Source organism: Poecilia latipinna, unplaced genomic scaffold (genome assembly GCF_001443285.1).
Source record: "Poecilia latipinna isolate Pla-1442-1.1 unplaced genomic scaffold, P_latipinna-1.0 Scaffold730, whole genome shotgun sequence".
Classification (NCBI taxonomy): Eukaryota; Metazoa; Chordata; class Actinopteri; order Cyprinodontiformes; family Poeciliidae; genus Poecilia; species Poecilia latipinna.
In genome coordinates this window covers 42,270-67,861 of record NW_015113346.1, presented here as the reverse complement: position 1 = coordinate 67,861, position 25,592 = coordinate 42,270, and the positions used below count along the sequence as shown (strand labels likewise).

At 38.2% G+C, this 25,592-nt stretch overlaps 3 protein-coding genes across 6 annotated transcripts in view; 2 read left to right on the top strand and 1 right to left on the bottom strand.

Annotated features, from left to right (window-relative positions):
• Nucleotides 1-96: 96 nt before the first annotated feature.
• Nucleotides 97-3,842, top strand: rpl24 (ribosomal protein L24). The gene is made up of 6 exons (XM_015045495.1): nucleotides 97-199; nucleotides 326-401; nucleotides 962-1,072; nucleotides 2,713-2,849; nucleotides 3,530-3,593; nucleotides 3,712-3,842. The coding sequence occupies exons 1-6, from the start codon at nucleotides 195-197 to the stop codon at nucleotides 3,790-3,792; spliced, it is 474 nt and encodes a 157-aa protein (XP_014900981.1). The 5' UTR covers nucleotides 97-194; the 3' UTR covers nucleotides 3,793-3,842.
• A 631-nt stretch (nucleotides 3,843-4,473) lies between these two features.
• On the bottom strand, nucleotides 4,474-11,079 carry mpc2b (mitochondrial pyruvate carrier 2b). The gene is made up of 5 exons (XM_015045496.1): nucleotides 10,732-11,079; nucleotides 8,007-8,047; nucleotides 7,672-7,756; nucleotides 7,262-7,373; nucleotides 4,474-5,396 (listed from the first exon to the last, which is right to left on the bottom strand). Exons 1-5 carry the CDS (start codon nucleotides 10,823-10,825, stop codon nucleotides 5,357-5,359), a joined length of 372 nt encoding a protein of 123 aa, XP_014900982.1. The 5' UTR covers nucleotides 10,826-11,079; the 3' UTR covers nucleotides 4,474-5,356.
• Nucleotides 11,080-12,508: 1,429 nt separating this feature from the next.
• The window catches only part of dcaf6 (ddb1 and cul4 associated factor 6), a 38,774-nt gene continuing 25,690 nt past the window's right edge, over nucleotides 12,509-25,592 (top strand). For 3 of the 4 annotated variants that reach the window (XM_015045487.1, XM_015045485.1, XM_015045484.1), the window contains exons 1-7: nucleotides 12,509-12,908; nucleotides 16,771-16,832; nucleotides 20,270-20,362; nucleotides 21,427-21,612; nucleotides 21,687-21,800; nucleotides 23,037-23,172; nucleotides 23,842-24,053. In XM_015045487.1, coding sequence (XP_014900973.1) covers nucleotides 12,821-12,908; nucleotides 16,771-16,832; nucleotides 20,270-20,362; nucleotides 21,427-21,612; nucleotides 21,687-21,800; nucleotides 23,037-23,172; nucleotides 23,842-24,053 — 891 coding nt within the window. In that variant the 5' untranslated portion in view covers nucleotides 12,509-12,820. The remainder of the gene's footprint in view (nucleotides 12,909-16,770; nucleotides 16,833-20,269; nucleotides 20,363-21,426; nucleotides 21,613-21,686; nucleotides 21,801-23,036; nucleotides 23,173-23,841; nucleotides 24,054-25,592) is intronic. The other variant, XM_015045486.1, reaches the window with a different exon arrangement.

Below are 25,592 nucleotides of genomic sequence, written 5' to 3'. Positions count from 1 at the left end.
ATGTTTAGCCAAGATATAGATGTGACCCAAAAATGACTTTAAATGTAATATATTAAAACATATAAAAGCAAGCATACGACTAACTTCTAGAAAACGTTCACTTTTTTTGTATATTAAATGTCAAATAAATAACCTTAAATCAGTTTCCGCTTCCGGTATCTTTCTTTCCGGTTTTGAGCCCTCTCGTAGCCATCATGAAGTGAGTGTACCGAATATAATCAAAAGCAATCTGAACTCTTTAATAAACATTGTTAAGATGCTTCTAGCAAAAACTGATATAATGTTCACTCTTCTATCGGTGATGTGTTATATTTGTTGGTTACAGGGTCGAGTTGTGCAGTTTTAGCGGGTATAAAATATACCCCGGCCATGGCCGCCGATACGCCAGGATAGACGGAAAGGTAACAATTTCACATTGTATTTTGGCATTTTCCCTTTGCAAATGTAGCTGTTTTGCGGGGTAAACGCCTTCTTGGTTTAAAATGAATGGCTTGTTGGTTATGTGTTAGTTTAAGTCTGTGTAATAGGTACTCTTGGTCCTATTGAAAGCTATTTACCTTGCTAACATTAGCTTCCAGCGTCATCATGTTCTAGCAAGAACATATAAAACTTAGGTTTGTACCGACATTAGGTTCTTACCAAGAGAAAAGTATGTATTTTTGAAGTCAGATAATGTTAAAGTCACGCATACCCTACGTGTACATATGTTTTAGCAGGGATCTTTTATTAATCATCTTGATACATCATGATAGGTTAGTGTGTTGAATAATAAACTTGTTAGCATTGTGCATCTTAACAGTTTAGTATTGTTATTCATTGTAATTATATAAATTGTGACTTATAATAGTATTTATGTCCTTATTATTGATGGGTATAATATATCAACATGTTTATTGAACTAGTAAATGTCAAATTTCTAGCACACAAACTAAAATTATAGCAATTGTTTTGTTTTTGTTAGGTGTTCCAGTTTTTGAACGCCAAGTGCGAGTCTGCCTTTCTATCTAAGAGGAACCCCAGACAGATCAACTGGACTGTGCTGTACAGACGCAAGCACAAGAAGGGCCAGTCTGTAAGTACCAGTGCTTACAAACACAAACTGATTTGGGTTGATGTAGAACATCTTCACTTTTGAGTTTGTGTTTATATATTGTCACAATGACAACATATATAAGCTGACTTGCGCAGTTGGACCTTAAGTGTTCCAGAAAGCTGCGCTGCCCCAACACCTCCTTTACCGCCACAAAATTGCATATGTACATTTCCATGTCCCTGAGGATGAATTCAGTTGAGATCTAATTTCTCTCCATAGAAAGTGGGAAATAAATGCTGAAAAAAAAAAAAAAAAAAACATTTAGAAGACGTTGCAAGTAATTTCTTTGTAAAACATCACCAGAGATGTGCAGATGATGAGACTTGCCAACATCTGTCGCCAAACATTAAATATAAGTGCCTGCTTTCTGCCTGTAGCCTTTTTTTGAGGGGGGAGATGCTTCTTTTGCAAGTGGTAATTAACAAATTAATTGTTTCTATTGTTTAAAAGAACAAATGTCTGGGATTAATGAGGGAACAGCAATTTAATCATAACATCGCCACTTTTACGGACAGAGTGTCCTTTAGGGAGGAAAGTTATTTTTCTGCTTTTAAAACTTCCAGCAAAACATTTTCAGATTGCTTGAAATCTAATAAGTTAAACATATGAACCAAACATTGCAAAGAGGGAATACATTTGGCTAAAATGGTGACTAAACACTGCACTGTTTTTCTAAGTTTTTCAGGCAGAAATGTCTTTGCACAAAAATTTGTTTAATGTTAGTTGTACATTTCAACCAGGGAAAAAAAATGGTTGAACTTCACATATATTCCTGTATATGCCTCTGAAGTTATGCACTGTAGCACTTAATGATGTATTACTACAACTAACTGTGACCTTTAAAAAGGCTTTTGAATGTGCGTGAAGTTGATGGAACATCTTTTTGGCTGTGGGTGAATGGTGTGCACGGTGTAGGTCTGTGTCATGTGTTGTGGCCAGGCTGCGTTTTGCAGTCCTGGCCACAGCGCTCACGCCGCACCTGCAGCCATAGAGCAATCGGGGATCATAGTACTGGTCTTTGAGGTCTTCTCAGACGTCTCATCATCGACCAGCCTCCAAAGTCTCCAACAAAAACTTCATTTACACATAACGGCTCATATATCGTCTAGTGGTGGCGAGTATTATTGGTAATGTTAAAGTAAGTGTTTGCTTTGTCAAGTGGAGAGTAGTTTAGTTTTTTTTTTTTTAAGACTAGTAATCTACCTTTTGTGCTTGTAGTTATTAATAGTCTGTAGCACATCAAGCACTTGTTCAGTGCCTGGTTAAATGTTGATATTTTTCTTAGTATTGATGGTGAGACAAAACTCTTTGTCAGTCAAAGCTTATATCGACTTGTTTAAATCGCCTGATGATGCTGAATATCCAGTCAACTTAAATACAGCAACAGCTGTTTGATTATTCCTGTCTGCATTCCTGCTGCGAGGTAACAGCAGTGCTGCACCCTTAAAAGGATGTCTGCTTTGGAAGATTAAAGCTTTATTAACAATAACACAATACCTAAGGAATAATGCTGCTATTTCTCTTGGCTTAAACATGGGTGTTGGGCCCGTTTGTGTCTTCAGAAGTATCTTGTAAGACAGTCTGCAGGATTTTAATAAATGCCTTGTCTGCCTTTACAGGAAGAGGTGTCAAAGAAGCGTACCCGTCGCGCAGTGAAGTTCCAGAGGGCCATCACTGGGGCCTCCTTGGCCGAGATTCTGGCCAAGAGGAACCAGAAACCCGAGGTCCGTAAGGCCCAGAGGGAGCAGGCCATCAGGTAAGAAGACGGATCTATGATTAAAGTTTTGAGATGTTCTGAACTCCATATGGTTGTGGTTTGGAATATGTCTTGAGGAAACGGTATTTAAATAATTCTTGAAGCTGTCTGCTTGTAGAATTGTCCTGAACAAAAGTAACTATTGTATTAATTTCTTTTCTGTTAACCATCTAATCAAAAAGAAACAGGGTTTAAAAATTTAGAAATATTTGCATGTTTACTAGGATGTTTTAGAGATTGGACATGGGACAAAAAATGTTTCCTTTTGGGTTGCAGTCTGTAACGGACTGTTGCTTTGTGTTATCAAAGTGAGGACACTAAGGTTCTCTACTGTTCATAAATCTTAACATGACTAAACCCCACTTAAATAAATAATTCTTATAAAGACTGTCCCTCACTCTAGGATTGCCATTCTCTTTATATATTTTGTCAAAATGAAGCTTTGAAGAATGTAAACTGTGTATATTTCAATTGTCAAAAAATTAACCTGATATGAAACAGCCAAACGGAAGTATCTACGCCTTTTTTGGGGGGGGGGTTCTTCAGTATTTTACTATAACTGATATGACTGATCATTTAAACATTACCAGATCACAACAATGCTGTCATCACTTAAAGATGACATTATAAAGGACCAAATTGTCCAGCAGCAGCTGTTTAAACCTTCCTTCTCATTTTAGAGCTGCCAAGGAGGCCAAGAAGGCAAAGCAGGCAGCCAAGAAGCCCGCTGCGCCAAGTGCAAAGGTGAGAAATGTGAAATGTAGCCAAGCTTCATTACTCAATGATCTAGATGTAGGTGTGAGGTTTACTGCAGGAGGATTTAGGATTTGGCCGGAGTTTGAACGACTTTCTTATTTTCTAGACCTCTGCCAAGACGGCACAGAAACCCAAGATCGCCAAGCCCATGAAGGTCAGCGCACCCCGCGTTGGAGGAAAACGCTAAATCTGGACTTACATTACTGGTTGTTAATAAAGTTTTGTGGTTAAACCTCATGTTTGGTTTTGGATTTTTGTTTGAAGATACAACATTGAGATGAAGGTAAACCTCTGACATGGTTCATTTTGTTTCCTTACTCATAAATATTCATCCTCGGTTCATTAGGCTGCAGCTTGAGATGAAATATGAATCCTGTTGAACTCCCCACTTGTTTTTTTAATGTCCACATTGTTTGAGACATCATCTTTCCTAAACGGGATCAATGGACGTTTCCAAACTGATTATACTCTAGTGTAATTGATCTGATGAGCTCGGCACTTGCACCAATATTAGCCAGATGTTCAAATGTTAAGTCTCTATTTTGGCTGGTTTCTGATTTGATTTATTTTCCATGATGTCACAAAAAAAGCAGTGTGAGGTTGTGTCTTAAGTGTGCCTCCAAATTAAATGTGGATTCACAAAGCTATGAAATGATCATCTTTGCTTCCCAAAAGTAATTTAAAGGGATAGTAACCTTAGTGCATGTGAACAAACTTACGAGTTTGAAGATGGTCAACATTCTCATGTTTGGTCTGATTTAATGTCAATAGGGGAAAAATGTTTATTTAGACATTATATGCAAATCTTGATTCATCTGTATTTGCACTCTGGGTAAAATATATATCCAGAGTTAATCGTCAATACTTGGGTGACCAGGCTGTATTAGTCTGATTTATTAATACATAGCCATTACAACATATTTCAAACATTTTATGACCATCCCTTAAATGTCTGAACAGTCAGCAGATTAATTGCACAAATTATTACTAAATTAGGGAGTTACTTCATAAATACAGTTCGATTGTGTCAATTATTGGAAAAAAAAAAAAAAAAACATTTTCCCAGATCAAGTATTTTACGAGGAAATCTAAAAAGAGCTGTTACAGTCTGTATCAGTGTTTGCTCGTCGACTCGCAAAGCTGCACGCACACGTTGAATAACTTCTCACACTTCTGTCAAAATAAAGAAATATAAATCAGGGTTTGTTCTTGAATGGATTATTAAAATGGAAGGAATCCTTTCCATTGCAATCAAAGGTTTAATGACTGCTGAGGAACAGACACCAATGAAATTATAAATATGTGAATGAAAAGATAAATCCTTCTTAAATTTATGGTGACATTCAGCACAGATCCAACAGTCGGGTGCATTCTGGGAAGTTTGCTTGAGGTACCGATTGCTACATCTGACAGGCGTCAGTTGGCAAATGACGCAAAATTTCCCCGACTAGTGCACACGATGCAAAGCATGACGCGTTTTAATTCAGACACTGTACAATCAGAAAACTTGATGAATAAGCGGTACTTGTGCGTTGATGACCACGGTTCTTGACCGTGTATTGATGAGTTGGAAAAAAGAACAATTTTATAAACACCCTGAGGAAACGTGAAACTTGGGGAAAAGCGTATTTCCTTCAGGGACAACAGGCTTAATGTGGTTATGGCATGGATGTTATGGGGACAGCATAGGATGGTGCAGAGATGATATAAAAGTGTCCCTTTGCGTCAGCAGCATCGCAGCGAGAACTTCCTCACGACTCGGCTTCTTTAGCCTTCAGCTCCTGCTTGTAGCTGCAAACACGAGGAGAAAAAGGTATTAGAAAACATCGACACTGAACACTTTTGTTGCTTGTAGCTTTCTATGTGCTCATTTTTTGTTGTCTGCCACCTGGATTATGCTAAACTTGATTTTACTGCTAAAAACATGAATCGCTGTAAAGATAAAATCACTTTAGTAAAAGCATTGGCACCACCTACAGTCCAAAATGTGCAACGTTTTAGTGGATGCAGCCTTTTGACCAGTCAAACTGAGCAATAAAATATTTTTTTTATTCAAGCCAAATTCAAAGAACATTCCCAAATAAATACCGAGCCACGTTATATTAATTAAAATGGAGTTGAAAAGACTCAATTTTACAGTTAAAGTTAAAACACGAAGTCCCAGTAGATGTGGGCCTTGTTCGCCACCTAAAGAACAAACAACAGGGATGTTAACATCAGAGGTTTATTCAGTATTCTGCTGGTGATCCTTGGTTCCTCCTCTTATCTGGATTCTCGTGTACAACCTGTTACACACCATTTACTTTCTCTATGAAGGCAGTGTGTACACTAAATACTGAGTTCCTCAGAACATTCCTGATACTCAGAACAAAACTGGTTCATCTAGGACAACGGTGTCAAACTCATTTTCATTTTGGGCGAAATCCAGATCATGAATGCTCTTAAAGGGCCGGTTGAGCCAGAAGGTATTAATAAGAATGTATTAGTTAAAATATCCATGAATTCTTTAAATTAAATATTATTGAACATCTTTTCAGTTCCTCCAGGATTTTGTGATTCTTTTTGTGAGTTTTTGCAATAAAAATCAAAGTGTTTGTGGTGCTAATTTGAAAATATTTGCAATAATTGCACTTATTTATGACGGTAAATGCGGCTTTTTATTACTCCCTGTACAGATCATGGACTATAATATGACATGAATTAAGGCCGAGGCAGCTGTTTAGACCAAGACAGACAGTTTTTGACAATTTCTGAGAAAAACCTGCAATAAACTCCCAAATGTTAGCGCAATTTGATGATTTTCGTGAATTTCCACGATAATTCTCAAGAAACTGGAGGGACTGATTGATATAATTTGGCAATAAACAGATAAAAACTGCATTGATTTGATTGGCAACATAATATTTAAGCACACTTATTGTTTAGTTTAGAATCTAGAGAGCCACATAAAAAGCTGTGGCGGACCAGATTTGGCCCACAGGCCTCGAGTTTGACACATGTGAACCAGGGCTAAGGAGCCTGATCCACGGGTCTCACAGGATCTGCTGCTGACAACACAGAACGCCCTCAGGGGCCCAGAGGAGTCCATCGGTCACAGAAGTGGAACTGACTCGGCTGCAGACAGGCGGTCATAATGTTATGCCTGTTTGCTTGAATTAGCCTTACTCTTTGGTTAAAACTAATGTTGCTGCACATAAATGTGTGGCGAGCAGCCAGGTCTTTAATATTTAGGTATTTCAAATTTTATGTCGTTCAACAAGATTTAAAATCTTTTTTCTTACATTTCTGATCACGATTTGACACTGGTTTGGTTTTTATGTATTTATTCATTTTAGAGATTGGAAAGCATTTGAGTGATGATGCTCAGTTCATCATCCTAAATCTGAGGTAAAATCGCAGGGAGAGGCGATTCTCTTGACGGAAGTTCAGTCATTTCACGAATTGCTCAAAAATACCCTTGATAAACATACAACACCTCCAGAGTGGAAGGTCAGAAATTAACTTACTGCTGTTTCACGTTGGATGCCACAATAAAAGAAACCAGCCATATATTTCTAAAGATTATCAGTAAAAGGTGAGTAAACTGGACTATCTTTGCTTGATGAATCCCTTTCAATTGAATGTTTGGTTGTGAATTTACAAAAACGCAAACCCACTTCCAGATCCTGTAGAGCTGGGACGCTCCTGCGCTGCCCACGAAGAAGTTCACAGCGAAAAGGTTCCAGTTCTTCGGGATGATAACCAGCGAGTATCTGGACCAGATGAGCCCTGAGGGAGGACCACAGGAGGGATGTTTGTCCACAGTGACGACAAACCAGAACAGAGTCAATATTTTGGCAAAAAAAAAAAAGGCTGATAGATAAGATTTGTTAAAGCAAACGAAGATGCAACGGGTAACCTTAAGCACATTTTAATCAAAGTATCTCTGAGAGAATGTTAGCAAGCAGTTTGATCCACGAGGTTTGTTGAGAAAGACCAAACCAGACCTTACCTCAACCAAACAATGTTTCTAAGTTATTTATATGCTTTAAAATGATCCAATAAGACAAATTCAACTTAAACCCACCTGTGGCTGTCAGCACTGCAGACTGGGAGGTGCTGAGTTTGTCTGCTGGTCGGGCCATATCAGCCAAACCAGCCATGACCAGGCCCTGAAAAAGAAGAAGAAAAAAGAAGAGATTTTCTTTCATCCAAAGCATTTACACCAGTCGGTCAGCGTTTTTTCAGTTCTGACTTTGACCCCTGAAAAAATCTCTCGGGTACACAACGTTCACGTACCGAACTGGCAACCAGACAAGGGTTACGTACACTAAACTTTGTTTTAAGCTGTCAAAAGCCAACAGAGGTCGTGAACGACCTCTGTTTAAGTTCGCAGGTGGATGTGTGTGAAAGTGCACTTACCCATTTAAACACCGGGGCCCAGAAAAAAACTGTTCTTGGACCTGGAGAGACACAGTGAGAGGGAAACCGTGAGATGTGGCGATTCACGTTGAGGCTACTCTGTTTAGCTTCCAGTTCCTGTCAAACAATTAACTTGTTCTAAGATGCATAAGCTGGCTAATCAAAATCAGGAAACCTTCCCTTCAGAAACCTGAAAGTCACTTTCATGACATGACAAACCAGGAGGGCATAAAGTAGCATCGCCTCGCCCCTCCCCAATCTGCTGCTTCGTGCTACTGATCAGCTGGACGAGAAAGGCCCACCACTCCTTCCAATACAAATGCGAGAAAGACAAATTGGGTGATTTGAAAATCTTTTCACTGATGTGTGGAAATGAAAGGTGCACCAACTACCACTGCTTTAAAACCACAGTGGGAAAACTGGAACCCAACTGCCTGCTAGAGCAAAAATCTCTGCAAATTAACCTGCTTGCTATATTTAAAATTATAATATTATGTATAATTAAGCACATTTTCTTAAAAACTAATATAAATTTCATAAGGTGTTTATTCGATATTACTAGCAAGTCTATATATCAAAATAAAAATGCTCCAGATTACATTACTTTGAATGTAACAATATGTTAAGATTATTTTAGCAGCAGTAGGAATGTTTGTTGTTTTTATGTTTGACCACATTAGTTCTAATTTATTTTTGTTTTAATGGCAAATGAGAAGAAACAATATGGAGGGAGTTTGTGCTAAACTAATGCAATTTTACTTACCGAGCTAAAAACACAGAACTCGCAAAGATTATATAAATGCAATATAATAGATTTACATAAAAAATGTTTTTAAACTTTTACCTGACGCACAGCAATAAGATGATCAATCTTTCTCGAAAGGCAAAATAGTTTTAAATGCAAAAGAAAATAAAGGTTTATTTTAAATAAACTCAAAACTAAGTATATCAAAGAATATGCTGTTTGAGAATGATGTTTAATTAGTTTATTTAACAGTCAATAAAAGAAAACATGTTTTTTTAAACTGACCTGCTGATGAATCCAATACTTTTTTCCCTTCTTTTTTTTCTTTTTAAACAATATTATGCATTTTTACTCCATAAACAGAGTCACTCAGATAGATACCAACAGCTTTAAACAAGTTAAGGAATTTAATTTGTTTGTTTTTATGGCAATACCTTTGCAGTCTGAAAAAAAAAAAAAAGCCCTGAAAATGTCTGATGCAATCTGTATTTCATCAGGACAGCTGTAACTGCAGCAACACAAATCATTGAAGGTTAGGAATGTTAAATTGGACAATAACTGAAAGTATTCTTTCGCTCCTTCTGGAGTTTGACGTGTCAAAACAGATCAAACAACACAGAGAGTTTTACTCCCCAAGAAACAGGAATGACACGCAATAAAGCTGTGTAAAGCCTCAACCCTGGTCATAAAAGCTGCGGGTCTGGAGTCAGTACTCCTCTCAAACGTGGCGAGCCAAACTAAAAAGTGGGACGTCTGTCACTGCAAATCATGTTGGAGGGAGGTGGCTTTTGTCGCCGCCCTCAATACCAGGTAGGAAAGTTGTCCTTGAATAATAATAACATAAAAAATAAAAAAAAACAGTGACCTCAGTTTCACCTCAAGCTTCTTTCACTGAGCTTAAAATCAAACTCCGAGTTACTAAACATTAGCTACACATGTAGGACTAAGAAGTTAGGCAAATTTTAAATCGGTGCTGTTGCTTTGTTTTGGAAAAGTCATGTTGGCTGGTGTTTGTACTATAATTATTCTTCCCGTATTGATAGACACTGAGCAGGCAACATATAAAGATATAATGAAAGGTGAGATTTTAACCTCTTAGTCCATTTAATGAGCAATCCTCCATGAAGTCAAGACCAGAAGTAAAAATTAGGCCTTTAAAATAATAATTTTTTAATCTAAATATTGGGCAATATTCAGCCCTGATTAAATTTGCCTTAGAAATGTGTCTTGCTGAACATTTGTGATCATAATGAGACATAAAAACGCCACCCAGAATATTATAATACAATAACAGGACATAAATTATAAACCAAATACACATATTGGGAACAAATTAACTTGTTTTTTTTCTTTTGTTTTTACATTTTTTGCGTTGAATCAGTTTTGACCTCCATATTCTGCAGTAACTATGCAGCCTAACAAGTTTTAAGGCTTAGACATACGTTTACTTTGAAAACTTTTTAATTTTGCCCTTTTACCTCCTCAAAACAAGAAATGATTACAAACAGAAATTTAAAAGAGCTGAACACTTACATTCAAAGTTCTTTGCCAGACTAAAAAAACCTATATTTGCTCATGGAAATGTTATTTTTGCTGCAGAAATCAATAACTATCTGTGTTTGCTTTCCAAGACAAAAGACAACACACAGAAACTTGACAGGTGGGTCTGATGAGAAGTGGCCGAAAGCTTGAATGAACCGATTGTTGTCAAACCAGAAAGCATAAACTATAGTGCAGACACTTGCCCTATAAACTCTTAACAATCTAAGAAGATTATATCTGGTTGGAGTAAAGTTATCCAAGAGTGAGATTACTACATAAAACAACGACTTTTCGTAAAATTGCGGAGCACAGATTAGACGGCAGCTGCTCTCATTTTCTCTTCAGGATGCGCTCCCCATTCATAAACAACACCACTACCAAAGCTGGACCACCAGCAACACCTCGCCAGTATCACCAAGAGGCTGAGCAGTACTTTACCTGCCGGGTGGTTGTAGAGAGGTCTCAGTTTGGCGGGCAGGATGTGCTCGATCCGGTCCAGAATCCTGTGGTAGGACGCTCTGAGCGCAGCCATGATCCGGGTTGTTCCGACTCCAGAAGCTAGCTTCCTAAAAACTGTTAGATTGTTGTTTATCTGCGTTTACCAGCCACAGAACTGTTGCTAGACGTTATTTAATGCAGTTTAAATAGGATGCTGGGAAGTTTAAGGTTAGAGGAGGATGCTACTGTCCTACTGTCGACCTTTCCCCGGTAGAAGCCGCTGCTGTTAGCTGTCAGTAGCTTCCCCCTGACCGACAAGAAGAGGTGACTTTCTGTTCGACTCAGCCTTCCGCGTGATGGGCGGGGTTACACAGCTGCACGGTTCTCATTGGTCCAGACGGTGACAGCTCTGCGATAATTGGTTTACTATCGAGGTTGTTTGTTTTTGTTTCCATAATGTACCAGAAAGGCGGAAACATAAACTCATCAAAAGAATTACAGCGCCCAACAATTTTCTTATTTCTTGAACTTTTTCATTTTTTGCTACATAACACCCTAAACCTATGTGCATTTGTCTTCATTTTGTGTGATAGAAAACACAAAGTACTACTTTTTTTTCAAGTAGAAGGTAAAGTATGCATATTTTTCCATTATTTTTTCATAAATAAAAATCTTAAAGGGTTTGCTTTGGTATATTTATATAATCAGCCGCCAAATTCAAAACTTTAGAGCTAAATTTCACTGCAATTAAAGCAGCAAGACACAAACAGGATCCTATCAATAAAAAGTTATCATGTGCTTACTGTGACGATTTATTCAAGAAGATGCAAGCTTTTCGTTTCTTCTCCTTCATAGACTCACATTTCTGCACTGTGAGCAGATTTTGTTGGGTCAGCTGAGGATCTCTGCTTCTCCTCTTCAGTTTCAATAGATTTCCACGCTGATTTTCTGATTAATGCTATTTACATTTGTTCCATGTCCTATAATGCTTCTGTATATTGTATTTTGAGATTACTGCGCACAGTTGAACTATATTTCCCACTGCGTGAAAATGTATCTTTCTGTTGAACTGAATTTTATTTAGGGTGATCAGAGTAAACTGTCTTAACACAAATACACATTACACTTAGAATTTGGATTTTGGAAAAAATATATATTGTAAAATATCTTTTATTGTAAAATGAGGAAATCTGGAGCAGCTCAAGTTGTATGTATTCATCTGTAAATATGAAAATAAAAATATCAAAAACAAACAACTTAGCAGTGGCGTGGACTTTTTAAAATTATGAATTAAGACAGTGCAGAATTAAGAAGGTGTTCAAAAGTGTGTCAGTAAAGTACATTTAGAATTTCTAAAAATATTCAAATGATTCTTCCATTCTTATTACATTATTTTTAAGATGAAACTGAACTTGTATTTGAATTATTTGGTGGTAATAGAACATTATTTCCATGTCTTTAATTTTCATTCAAAAAGAAAAATATCCATAATATCCAAATGTGAATGATTCAAGTAAGAATACAGAATATGAATAACATAGCCCAGTTAGTATACAAGGAAGGAAGAACTAATAATAATAATAATAATAATAATAATAATAATAATAATAATAATAATAATAATAATAGCTTTACCCTGTGAGCGTCATTAAAAAAATTTTACACAATCTTGACCAATGTAGTTGATTCTGATATTGTATTTACAAAGACTCCGACAGCCATTTCTTCCAGGCGTATGAGAACGAACGCACCTGCCTTCTTTGTCAAAAGCACGGACTTTCTCGCGTTGTTTTGATCCAGCTGACCGCTACCCGCAGAAAGAAATAAACCAGGCTAGGCTAGAAAGACAGAGAGTTTGGATTCCGTAGAGCAGAGACACGGACCGTGTGGACTCTGAGGGACTGACGGCGGGGATCGGACTGGGGCGACTTTCCCTCCACGGCGATGCTGAGCGCCACATCCAGCTAGCACCGTCCCGACAGAAAGGGACCGAAGTGGATGGAAATCCGACAAAAGGCGACGCCGTCCGAGGAAGGGTTAGCTTAGTTTAGATGTTATTGTCAGCTAAAAACAAACCCACTTGGTCGCAATGTCCTGCACTGGGAACCTGGTTTGGGATGTTAATAAACGTCTGATTGGATACGGGGAGCCTAACTCCATCAGAACCAGCTATTTAGGTAAGAAAAACACCAAGTCGCTATGCTAACGCTGACATATGTGACAGGACGTGTGTTGATTTGTTTGTTTTTAGCTGAATCGGAAGCTGTAGAGTTTTGCTGCTCCTCAAATCAAATTAAGCCGTTTATTAACCGGGATCTTATTCTGCTATCTAACCAAACAATTTACCCACTTTATTGAGGTTAAAGCTGGATGTTTTCTGATTTCCAGATCATTTAGCACTTCAGATTACAGTATATATTTAATCCATAACACAATGTCTATGTGCCAGGCAACAGATTGGTTGCCTGTCACATAGTACTCTCGGATGATCTAGTTTCATGATCACGGATCAATTAACTACTTGAGACATAAACATCTATGTCAGATCTCTGGAGCATTTCAGCACTCAAATGTTGGACTTCATTATGAAAATTAGTTGTCCTTGTGTTTTAACAAAACTTAAACTTGTTTAGTGTCAGAAATGTATCGCCAGTTATGTGGAAAACGATTTGTAGAAACATTTTAATTTGTTGATTAAAAATGACATAAAAATGTAGTTTGTGTGTTAAGCAGTTTTGATGTATAATTGCCTTTACAGATCTCCTTCAAATATTAAACATATCTTACAAATAGCAAAACAACTATAACATCCAGAACCAGTATAAAAATCTGGGCTTGTTTTGCCAAATCTACACTAGAATAATGAGAATATTTCATGAATTTTTCAAAAATACTTTTTTTCTCTCTCTAAATAGCAATTAAAATCTTAAAAATTCTTTCTGTAGCAACAGGTGGGGGAAGGGCAGCCTTACTCAGTTCTCCTGACGGCTAAAAAGAAAAATAACTAATTTAAATCCTTTAATTTACAACAAGGAGCAGGGCAAGAGAAGAATATAAATGATATCACAGACATTCAAAAATGCAACTTTTGCAGAACTGGGAAATATTTAAAGGTTCAAAGTAAAGCAAAAATAAAATTAGTTAAACAATTGTTAAAATACATGTATTATATGTATTTTTCAGTTAAAGTATATACAAAGCATAAAGCAACCAGCTTATCTATTTCCATTTTTAGGTTTTGTTAAAAAGGAGAATAATAAAATTAATTTAATGGTAAATCTAAGGTAGTAAATGTGTCTTCAAGATTGTTTAAACTGTCATTTGGAAAGTTATACAGTAATGGTATCGGAAAGTACTGGAAACCGGAGCAGGCAGATTACATTAGTGAAACGAATCTTATAGAACATTGTTTAATTTGATTCAGGATGCAGACAGGAAAAACTTCCAGACTTCCAGAAAGACTGAAACTTTATGCTTCTGTAACCTGATGTGCGATTGCTTTATTAGATTTTGATAAAAGTTTTAGAATAGCCAATTCCTATGTTAAAGAAAATGTCAAACTGTTTTAATCTGCAGTCTAAAATTATTTAAAATGTAACCATTTGTTGTGTTTCTTCTGCATTTTAAAAGAATTTTAAAGTGGGAAAATAAACAGGAGATAACATAATAGATTTCCATTTCTGTCTGCCTGTATTGGAAGTTTAACAGTTTTTGGCATTTTCTCTGTGCTGCATGTTGAATCAGTCCTCATTAATATCTCTATTTTGACTCTTCTAGAGCTTCTTGTGCACGTAAAATAAAAAATAAAATAAAAAAAAGGTTTGAAAAGACAATTTTTCTGCCGTTGAATTAAAGCCGTACCTGCTAAGCTTTTGGGTAATCTAACGTTAGAAATTTGCCTTTACTCGTATTCCTCCATCATATCCACTTGAAGGATTCAAACATGCAAAGTCAGCTGCTAAACACGGTTAATCTTGATTGAAATTCCAGCTTTAGTTTCTTTGAGTCCGTCACTGCATCACTTGTGCGCTCGTGCTTTGGTTGGTATTGAACGGCGCAGATAAACCAATCGGTGAAGATGGCTGCCGTTGGGAGAAGCAGTCGATCTCCAGGGCTTGTTGTGTCAAACCGTTCAGTCGGAGGCCTGTGTGAGGAGATATGAGCCTGTTGAGGTGGAGCTGGTGCCTCAGAGGTTTAGTCAGCGCCGTATTTAGCCCAGCCGAGATAAAGTCAGAGCCGGGTCTGTGCACGCGAGGACGCATGCAGGGATGCGTGGGTCACACCTCTTATCAGATATATTTAGTGTTAAGAACGGCGCATCAGAAGGTGAAGCGGGGAGATAAGCTGCGAAGCTGAAAATACGGTGGGATTTGAGTTGGTCCTATTGTGATTTCAACCAAATGGATTGTTTAGTAGAAGAAAGGGAGTAAATTCATAACAAATGCTTCTATGAGCAGCTTTATTTGCTCATTTTCTTCACCTCTACTAAGTTGGAAAGATTTTTCTTTTTTTACGCCAATGACTGGGGAAAAAACTTAAATTTGCAGTATCTTTGGATGCAATTTCCAGAACCATTCAGCCTCACTGTATATGTCCAAAATATATAGACTTAAATGTCTGGATTTTATAGCGTATATCGTGATAATGATAAAAATCCTGATAAAAAGAATTCAAAAGTCAATTTCAGTCTATTTTTTATTTTTTTATTTTTTATTTTTTTACAATTGCTTGCATGTCTGTGACTACATGTCTCTGTTGTTAATAAACCGAATTTTCTTAAAAACTAAATAAAATAAAAACCAAGAGAGTAGATTAAAATTCTCCAGGACAGCAATGACATTAAATGGTGCAATTCTGTCACTAAATGCCACACAGTAGTAGCATTTATCAGTATTTCTAAACGTATTGATATTTATGGCTAATCTCATATGACCAACAGTTGATGGAAAAAATATTAGAAGTAAAAATCCCAACAGTAATTTCAGCGTTTGGAGATTCTCTAAGTCTGTCGAAATAAGAAGTAAATCAATTAACCGCATGATAAATGAAAATGAGGTTGATCATTCCCATTTGCATGATTGATATTTTTTTTTTCCTTTGGTGCGTTTGTCTCGACTAGGTCCTTTTGCGAAGGGCAGTTGTTTTTACAGAGACTTAAAATGTCTTCCAGTTTCAGTGTTAAATGTTTATCAAAAATTAAAGTTTATTGAGCTTTGAGAATGTATACTTGCATTATTATTGCATTATTACTATTATGCTACTTGAAAATGACAACAATATTATTGTTTATCTCAATAACTTCAGGGACTTATTTATCGTCCAGCAAATTTTGGTAGTACTAGAGGGCAACTTCCCTTTAATGACAGATGTAAGTTTTTACTGGCTGAGAAGCTAAAGCTCACAGAAAACAGTTAACAAAGGAGAAAGAAAGAAAGAAAAGAGGAAAATTATTGATCATAATATCATTCTTGCAATTAGAGGAACAATAAGTATTTTGAACAATACTTACTTTTTACTCTCAACTAACTCAGAATACAATCCTTTTCTTTAAATTATTAACAAATACATATTTTTGTGTGAATTTCAGAATTTGTCGGTTTTTATTATAATAAATGCCGTTGGACATTCTGGCGTCTCCAACATGGCAACGTTTTTCAGCACCTTCACATGTGACATGCCTCTCCACGTCGCCCGGATTCCTGAGTTTTAAGCCCGTCGATGCAGGTCCAGTTTTCCGTCTGAGCAAACGGCAGCCGCAGAATTTCGCAGCTTAAACTCAAAGTTCAAAGCCGACGTCTCGGGAACGTGGCGGCTTCCTCGGATCCTTACAGAACTCGGCTTTTAAACCGAGAACTGAGATCGGCGAGTCCTCCTCCTGCTTTCTCGCTCTCGTTCTGCAGCAGCAGTATTTCTGCAAATAATAATAATAATAATCCAGTGCACTCTACTCTGATTTATTGCAAACCTTAAATGTGTCAAAGTGTTCCAGACTCGAATGAATGCCAGTAGGTTTTAAAAGCGTTTTTGTCTTTTCTGCAGGTAGGAGAGAATTTGTCCAGAGGCTGAAACTAGAAGCGACTCTCAACGTCCACGATGGTTGTGTAAGTGTTCTGCGTTTCTGAGTCCGTTTTTATGAGTTTATTTTGTCTTGAAGAAAAGCGCCCAGCATGTTGTTTTTCCCCTCGGTCGGTATGTAAACCCGAGCGGAGTGCTGGCTGCAGGTCAGGTGGTTGATGCCTGCAGGAAACCTGAAGCTGACGGATCAGTCACACAGCGTCTCGTGACGCCATCAGGCAGGACTTCAGCCCGACCAAAACACCGCAGCAACACTCGCACGACCCAACAGAGCTGCCTACCTTTTTTAAAATTTATTTTTACTTTTCTTTTTTTGTTGTTTTTTGCCTTTAGCTTTCTTTTTTTTTTTTTTTTTTTGTTCTTTGCATTGTCAGGTTATATACGTTGTCTTAAAAGTGAGCATAGTCTTTGAAATTTTCCACATTGCATCTCAAATTTCCTTGTATTTATTATTTGATAGTCTAATACAAAATACTGAATGACGGATGATTTTCATCCGTCATTTTTTTTTTTATAAGAAATCTAAAAGCTGTGGTCTGCGTTTGCATTCATCCCTCTTTTCAGATTGGCTCCAGTGCCACACGTAGCTCTTATTTTGCCTGGAACAATGCAGAAAAATATAGATAATATATATATAGATAGATAGATATAACAAATGCAGATTTCAGCAGTTTTTATTAGTTTTTTTTTTTTTTTTTGCATGGAATAAGTCCTGCATTAAATTTTCACAACAGAATGACACAGGCATCAGTAATGTTTGTTATATTTGTTCTCATCAGTGCTAAGTGCTTTTGTAAGCGATTTATGTTTTTCTTTGTTTTAAAACCTAAAAACAAAACGCCGATCCTCTAAAAACAACCACAAATTTCCTACTGTAGATATTTACTTAAATATTTCAGATTGTCTTTTGACAAAAGATGAGGCAACGTTCACAACTCTAATTCTTTTTTTATTCAGCTGGACTGAGGGCAGAAATGGCTCTTTGGTTGCCCGGGAAACGTTTGGCTTATATGCAAAGAACTGCATCTGGGTGGAAATTAACACTACATTACGAACATGGTGGTGGCAGCATCATGCTGTGGGTTGTCTTCTGCAGGGACAGTGTGGCTGGTCACATTTTATAGGAATATGGAGGATTATGGAAGGAAAATTCCTAGCAGAGTTTAGACTCCAGGGGAGTTTCACCTTCCAGTGCGACATGCAGCATTTTTAGAGGATTATTTAATTAAAAAGACATTCAAGAAAAAAACATTAAAAAATATAATTATAGGGTTTTTTTTATGCAGCTTAAAGGTTAATTAATATGTTTTTATTTAAAGAGGTTTCTCTTTTTGACTAACTGAAACATTTAATCAGATGGATTAACGGTTCCAGTTAATCCATCTGATTAAATGCACAAGTCTTTAATATTGCAGAGATGAAGCCAAACCAGTCACTAACCCTCTTTTAACCACGCCATCTGCTTCTCGTTTGGTCATTTATCACACAAACACCCAGGATTACTGAAGTCATGGATGCGCGTAGTATACATTACTACTTACACAGCCTTTTTTATTTGGTAAATCGGGTCTGTCTAAATATAGGAGTGTCTGCAGTCGCAATCTGTGGTGTTGCTGTTCCTTTAAATGTGTTGAGTCAGAACATATGCTGAGCGAGACGATGTGCATTCAGCAATGGGACCAAATGAAGCTTTTGTGCTCTGGGATTTTCTCTCCTTTAGATTTGAGTTTTTTCCAAGGAAACACCGGAATATTCATTTAAATGTGGCGCGGAAATGTGACACAAAAGTTAGTTAGGAATTTTTTTTTTTTTTTTTACAAAATGACTCTATGCAGCTTTGCTATAAACAGAAGCTATTGGATGAGAGGAATATTTGGTAGCTGCTTTAATTACTGGCAAAGAAAAGATACTTCCATAAACTGCGCCATCTTCCAGTGAGCTTTTTTAGCAGGAGTTGCTTCATTATCAGATTTTCTTCTCTTTTTATAAAGATAAGTGTCGTATGTTCTAGTGCTTTTGGCCTCGAGCAACATGATTCTATTTACAGGTAAAATAAGAAATCAGTGTTTGTCCTCTCTGTGTTTGAAATTGATGGAGAAATGAAAATATCAGACAATTAAAGCTCTACAAGGAGAAAGAAATGACGTGTAAAAATAGGTTTCATTAAGAGTTTTGACAAAAAAAACACGTTTTTCTGCTAAAACCAGCTCCTCCTCCACTTTGAGGTGGATTTTTATTTTTATTATTTGTGGACTGGAAAATGGGAAACCAGATGATGGTTTAGGACGCTCAAACACAACAAAACAGGAAGAAAACATCCAAAGTGATTTTAATTCATAATCAGCGACAGAAACTGATTTACAGGAGATTCCCAGTGAACACTCGGGCAATAAAAAAATAGTCAATGGCGTGTTTTTAAATAAAAAACAAAAAAGCATCGTAATAAACAAAACCCTTGATTTTTCACTGGAATCGGCTCATCTCTTCTCATTGGCGAGTTTGAAGCGTTGGCCGCTGCAGAGGTGTGGGTTTGTTTTGCAGCGCAGCTCCGAGCCCGGAGAGATCTGACTGATTGCAGCGAGCCGCTCTGTCACGACGGAGCGCCGAACGAGGCTGCGGGTCGTAATGAAATATTGATCCACAAACACACAGAAAACAAGCCGAGCTTGATGCTTTGTTCTGTTTCTGCTGCTGGGAGTAAATCGCTGCTCAATTATTGTTGATGTTCAGCTAAATATGAGCAAAGCACAAACATAAATCTAGGATTTGAGTGAAAATGTAGAAGCTGAATTTGATGTAGAACTTTATCTTTTCTTTTATTTAAAAGGGCGGATTTTTTAAATTTTTAAATTTTTTTTTGTCCTGTTTGGCTTAAAATGATCTTTTTTTAAGTTTAAAATAAATCTCCTTTTGGACTAATAAAGTGGACTAGAGGGTGTGTAAACATTTTTGGCTGTGTCATCATTTATACGGTTGGTCTTTTGATTTTCATATAGATGAGAGGAAATAACTTATTTTAAGTGTTTTCTTCCACATATTTCACTATCCCCGTTGAAATCCGTTTGCTTAGTCTGCAAAATCAGTAGACGTGTTAAATGTTTACATTTTCTTCTCTTTTGTTCATTTGTGAAACACAAAAATGTAATTGTCAGATTTGAGACGCTGCTGTGTTTTCTTGCATGTTATGTTTTTATTTAAAGATCATTGTGGATATTTATACTAACTAAATTCAATTTGTAAAATTTAAATTTGATATTTGTGGCTGTCCACACAAGGGTGCGGATGGTTATTTGGTTCAAACAACAAGCGAGAAACAAAAAGAGCCTTAAGATGATAAAGAAATGTTATTAGTCTCTGTCTACAGTTTTTGGTGTTGTCTCGTCTTGCCAGAGCGCGGTCATGAAGTTTCCCAATTGGTTTTCTGTCAGCCCTCTAAACACTTTCTTCCTTCATCTCCTCTCAGGTCAACACAATATCCTGGAACGACACAGGCGAATACATCCTGTCAGGGTCAGACGATACCTTTCTGGTCATCACTAACCCGTACAACAAGAAGGTTGGTCGTAACCTGCGAAGTTTTCCACCGTTACGGAAACAATCGGAGACAAATTGAACCTTGAAAAGGGATGTGCTACGTCTCCCTACTTTTTTTTAAAGATATTTTTGGCCCTAGCGGCCTTTATTCTACAGTTAATTGACAGGAAAGTGGGTAACGAGAGAAGGGGGAAGACATGCAGCAAAGGTCGCCAAGGCTGGGAATCGAACCTGCGACAGCTGTATCAAGGACAAAGGCCTCCATATGTGGGTTGTGCTTAACCCCTGCGCCACCACAGCACAACCCACATCGCCCTACTTTCCACACAACTTACTTACTTTGCTGTTGGAGTTCATAAAATGCAGTTTATATGAGCAGGTTATTGCAACAGGAATATGAAAACATATTTAAATTCTAAAATATGATGTTGCACTGAAGAAACAAAGAAAACTGTTAGATTTTCTGGTATATTTCGCCTTACCGTTCCAATAGTTTGTGTTTGGTGCTGAGGCGAGCTGTAATCGTCGTTATTTCTGCTAATCATGATGACTTTCCTCTTACAACAAATGAAAACATGACATTTAAGATTAGGATATTATATTAGACCAATAAAAAATATTTTTAATACAGAAATGTGGGTCTGTGGAAAAGCGTGTTTAGTGCCTGTTTAACGGTTATTTTTTAAATGCACTTTTAACGTGACAAACGAGCCTCATCGGAGTGAATATTCAAATTCGTCGAACGTGACTGTGCTAAGGAAAAGGATAGAAGCTCCTGAATTTGAGAAAAGTTTAGATGATTCCATCTTATTTAGCAAAATGCCCTAAAGTAGACAATATTTACTCTGATTTAATGTCAGACAGTCAGACAAAGAAGTCTCTGTGCAGCATATGTAAACATCAGTCTCTTTTTGAATAAAAGGCTGCAACATGCAGACAGTTCAACATTGCTAAAATAATATTTAGAAACAACTAAGCACTGCGTGTGTATCTAAAAAAAAAAAATAAATTAAAGTTTAAGCTGAACAGGAGCTTTAGGTACCACAAATTCACCATAACTGTCCACTGTTATTTCCCCATCTTCAGGTGAAGAAGTCGATCCGCTCCGGCCATCGAGCGAACATCTTCAGTGCCAAGTTCATGCCTCACACAAACGATCAGGAAATCATCTCCTGCTCCGGAGACGGCATCATCTTCTACACCCACACCGAGAAGAGTCCCGAGTTCAACCGGCAGTGTCAGTTCACCTGCCACTACGGCACGGCTTACGAGGTGCTGAGCGATAATAAAATGCTGCATTACCTTAATGACCTCTTCTCTGACTGTGTTTATTTTATTCCTCTCAGATTATGACTGTACCAAACGATCCCTACACATTCCTGTCGTGTGGGGAGGACGGCACAGTGCGGTGGTTTGACCTTCGCACAAAAACCAGCTGCACTAAAGAAGACTGCAAAGATGTACGCCGACAAACTGGGCTGGTTTTAGTTCTAGTGACATCAGTAGAAAGTTACAGAAATAAGTGAGCGTTTACTAAGTCCTCATAGTGTCGGAGGTCAACCTTGCGGCGCTGTTGCTTCTTTCCGAAGCGCTTCGGCAAACTGTTTTCTTGACTTCGATCCAGGCTGCCTGGGATGCAGAAGCCTTTGCGTGGCTGCTGTCTCATGTTTCGTTCTTCAGATCAGAACCCGTGACCTTAAAACTGCTTGAATAGTTTTACCAGGTGGCGTCGTCGTTGCCTTGCTTAACCCTGCTGCTGTTCCTTATGAGAGGAGATCCGTCTGTGACTAATCTGAAGGAGGACAAACAACCGAGCGTCACATTAGCTCGATTAGCTCGACTTGTGTAGTGAAGTCCAGCCTTTCAAAAGACGTTCAGCCATGTTTACCTGACGTTTTTTTTTTTTGTTTTGTTCCATATTACCAGAAAAACGACTCCGAAATGTAGAAACGATCACATTTACCAACCTTGATATTTTTTTTAGATACTTTACTTTGAGATTTATCCCAGTCTGGAGACGATATGGATAAGCTGAAAGCAGAGCTGCTCTCGTACGTTGGAGATTAAAATTTTGGAAAATGAACAATTTCACATTTTAAAAAATCTATTCATCGTGATGCTTTGCACAAATTAGCGTGCTGATTATTTCATTGTAGCATTTGCAGTTTAGTCTGTGCAAGCATGTTTACTTTTATGATATTAACCAACAATTACTTTATAACACATTTTGCAAACACTGATGCTCTGCTTTGATATGTTGTGCAGCTTTACCAAAAAAAAAAATAAAAGAAAACGGCCCTTATCCACATATTTCTTTGCTTTAGTTATAAAAAAGTGAATTAGTCTAACTTTTTAACTTTTAGAAATGTGTATTTGTGGCTCCATTAAAGCTCTATAAGGTCGCTCTTCCGGTTTTATAAAATCTTGTTCCAGTTTAAACAAATCAGCTGGTCATCTATGCTTACAAAAACTTATAAGTGAATGCATTTAAGTGTAGGTTTATTCCTCTGCTGTACCTGCAAGCCAGTCTCACTTCCTGCCTGCAGCAGGCTCTGCAGGGAGTGAGACTCTAGATGTGTATTTATATTTTTAATTCCCTGGTTTTTTTTTTTAATTTTGGATCTTAAGCTTTATTGAACAGATTACCAGTTTATGTCGTTCTGAGCTTCAACTTGTCACGTTTGCTTTGATCGCAGGACATTCTGATTAACTGCCGAAGAGCGGCGACCTCCATATCCATCTCACCTCTGGTGCCGTACTACCTGGCTGTGGGCTGCTCAGACAGCTCGGTGCGAATCTATGACAGACGCATGCTGGGAACCAGAGCCACAGGTAAACTGTCCCTGCTTCGATTCTTTCTGTTTATGTTGATTTCAGAAAGATTTAAAGGTAACATATTATGTAAGTTCACAGTTTGTGCTTCCATTTTGGGTCTCGACTGTTTCTGAACGCAGAAACGCTCAGCCATTTTGTGGCAGTAAGTTAATATTTTATGGTCTCTGGAAAATGAGGCATTTAAAAAAAAAACCCGATTGTTAAGTTAGATTTTATGGTTACCTAGCAACCCCAGCAAAGCCCAGGTCATCACCTAGCAACCCAAGTGGAGCACCAGTATATTTGGTCAGCTGGCTTTACTGCTGCGTGCGCTATACAATGGCTGCTGGAAACGATAAGTGTTTTGTTGTTGACTTACCATACAGAAATCACTTACTGCATCCTTGTTGGTTGTGCAGTAGGCTCCACTGCTGCTTTTCAAAGATGTACAAATGTATTGCTGTGTGTTAAGCTACAGCTTATTTGGATTTTAAGTGACGAAACTGCTCTTCTCCTGTGGTTTTCAGAATAATACAGTCTGTCTCTGCATTATAAATTATGCTTGTTGAGTAATACATGTGGGGGAAAATGAAGACAATCAAACTCTAAGCAGCTATTTCACATCTGATTACTTGGACTAATTAAACTGATGGTCTCGTCTTCAATAAGTCCTCCTTTCTAACCAAGGTAACTACATGGGCCGGGGAACGACGGGCATGTGTGTGCGCTTCGTACCTTCCCACCTGTCCAACAAGTCGTGCAGGGTGACGTCTCTCTGCTACAGCGGGGACGGTCAAGAGGTGCTAGTCAGCTACTCCTCGGATTACATCTACCTTTTCAACCCCAAAGATGACCAGGCCCGGGAGCTCAAGGGCCCGTCGGAGGAGAGGAGGGAGGAGGTGAGCACTGTGATGCTTTGTAGCGTTTTGTTTTTCCTGTTTCCTTTGTCGCTTTTCAACACTCTGTTGGAAACATGCTAGGAACATTTTTTGGTCTTCTTTTACGCAGCAGCTTTTGAATGTAGTGTTCATTTCTTACACAGAGATTTTCCTTTTTTTTGTTGCTGCATCATCTGTTTCTGTCAGGAAAGCTTTTTACCTTGTGGCTTTATAGAACGATTCTCCGTGGTTCCGACACAGTCTGGAAAAGCATGGAGTTTAGGTATTCTCAAGTTCTGTATAAGTATTGAAAATGAAAACAAAGTATGGAAAAAAATATTTAAAATTCCAGATAATTTTCCCTAATCAGTCATTGAAACTCTTTTTCTGTCCGTCCGTCGCTCTGCCCTTTGGTCCATCTGTTTATCCATCTGTTGGGTTTACTCAACAAGAGCAAGTATGCATACTTCTTTCAAGTTATGTCATCATCGATTTCTAGTCTTTGGTTACTGTAAAACTTTTTTTTCTGTTGATTTTATCCCATTCAGACTCCTCAGATTTCATCAGGTCAGACGGTTTGTTTGAGAGAAGAGTTACTAAAACAGCAGTACGATTAAAGGCTGCCGACATCTTAAAATGTAGCACTTTCCCTTGCAGACGCCGTACGGATGAAACAAAAGCATCATTCTTGCTGGAACTTATTCAGACTTATCTGCTGAAAGTCTGGCTCGCTCTAGCAGCTTGAATGAACTTGTCTCAACCTGCAGAAAATGGTTTCGCTTTTTAAAATAACTTCCTTGCTTCCTCTCTCTTCATATTTAAACAGCTATTTGCAACTTTGAACCTTCTTCCCCTGGTAGCAGCTTCCTCACCGAAGAGTGTCGAGCCCTCTTGTTAGTGCTCAGGTACGGAGGGTTTATTATAGGAAAAAAAGAGTCGCGTTTTTTTTTGTTTTTTTTTTTGAGCTTGCAGTGAAGAATTGGAAGAGCACCAAGGATAATTTCTTTCCCACTGTGTGATGTTGGTATGAAACTGTGACAACCGGTGAGGAAATCTGTGCTGCGGTTGTTCGTCTAAATGTGCCTGATCATGGTGCCTGGGTTTCAGCTGTGTCGAGGTGCACACACTCACACATTCCTTTCCAAATACAGCGACCGACGCAGACGGCGTTCCTCAACCCACTGAAATAGTCTGAGCTGAGGCGTACGGGGGGTGGGGGGGAGGTAGGGGGGATGCAGACGCCTCTCTTATCTGTCTTTCTCCTCCACCTCTGACCTCATTTGGTCCCTGGTCTTTTTCTTTCTCATTTCCTCCTGCTGTCTCGTCCCGTCCGTGCTGCTTCTCGCCACCACCTGTCCAGACCCCGATGACATTTCCTGTGCGAAGCAGTCGAAAGTCCCCCCCCGGCCCCCCCACTAAGACCTTGATTTTCTATTTCTGGCTCTCGGCCTGTCGTACCGCAAAGCATCCGAGGGACTGGAAAAAAAAAAAAAAAAGGGGGGGGGGGGGGGGGCCTTTTTTGGTGCCCCAAAGGGGGGGGGGGGGGGGGGCCCCGAAGGG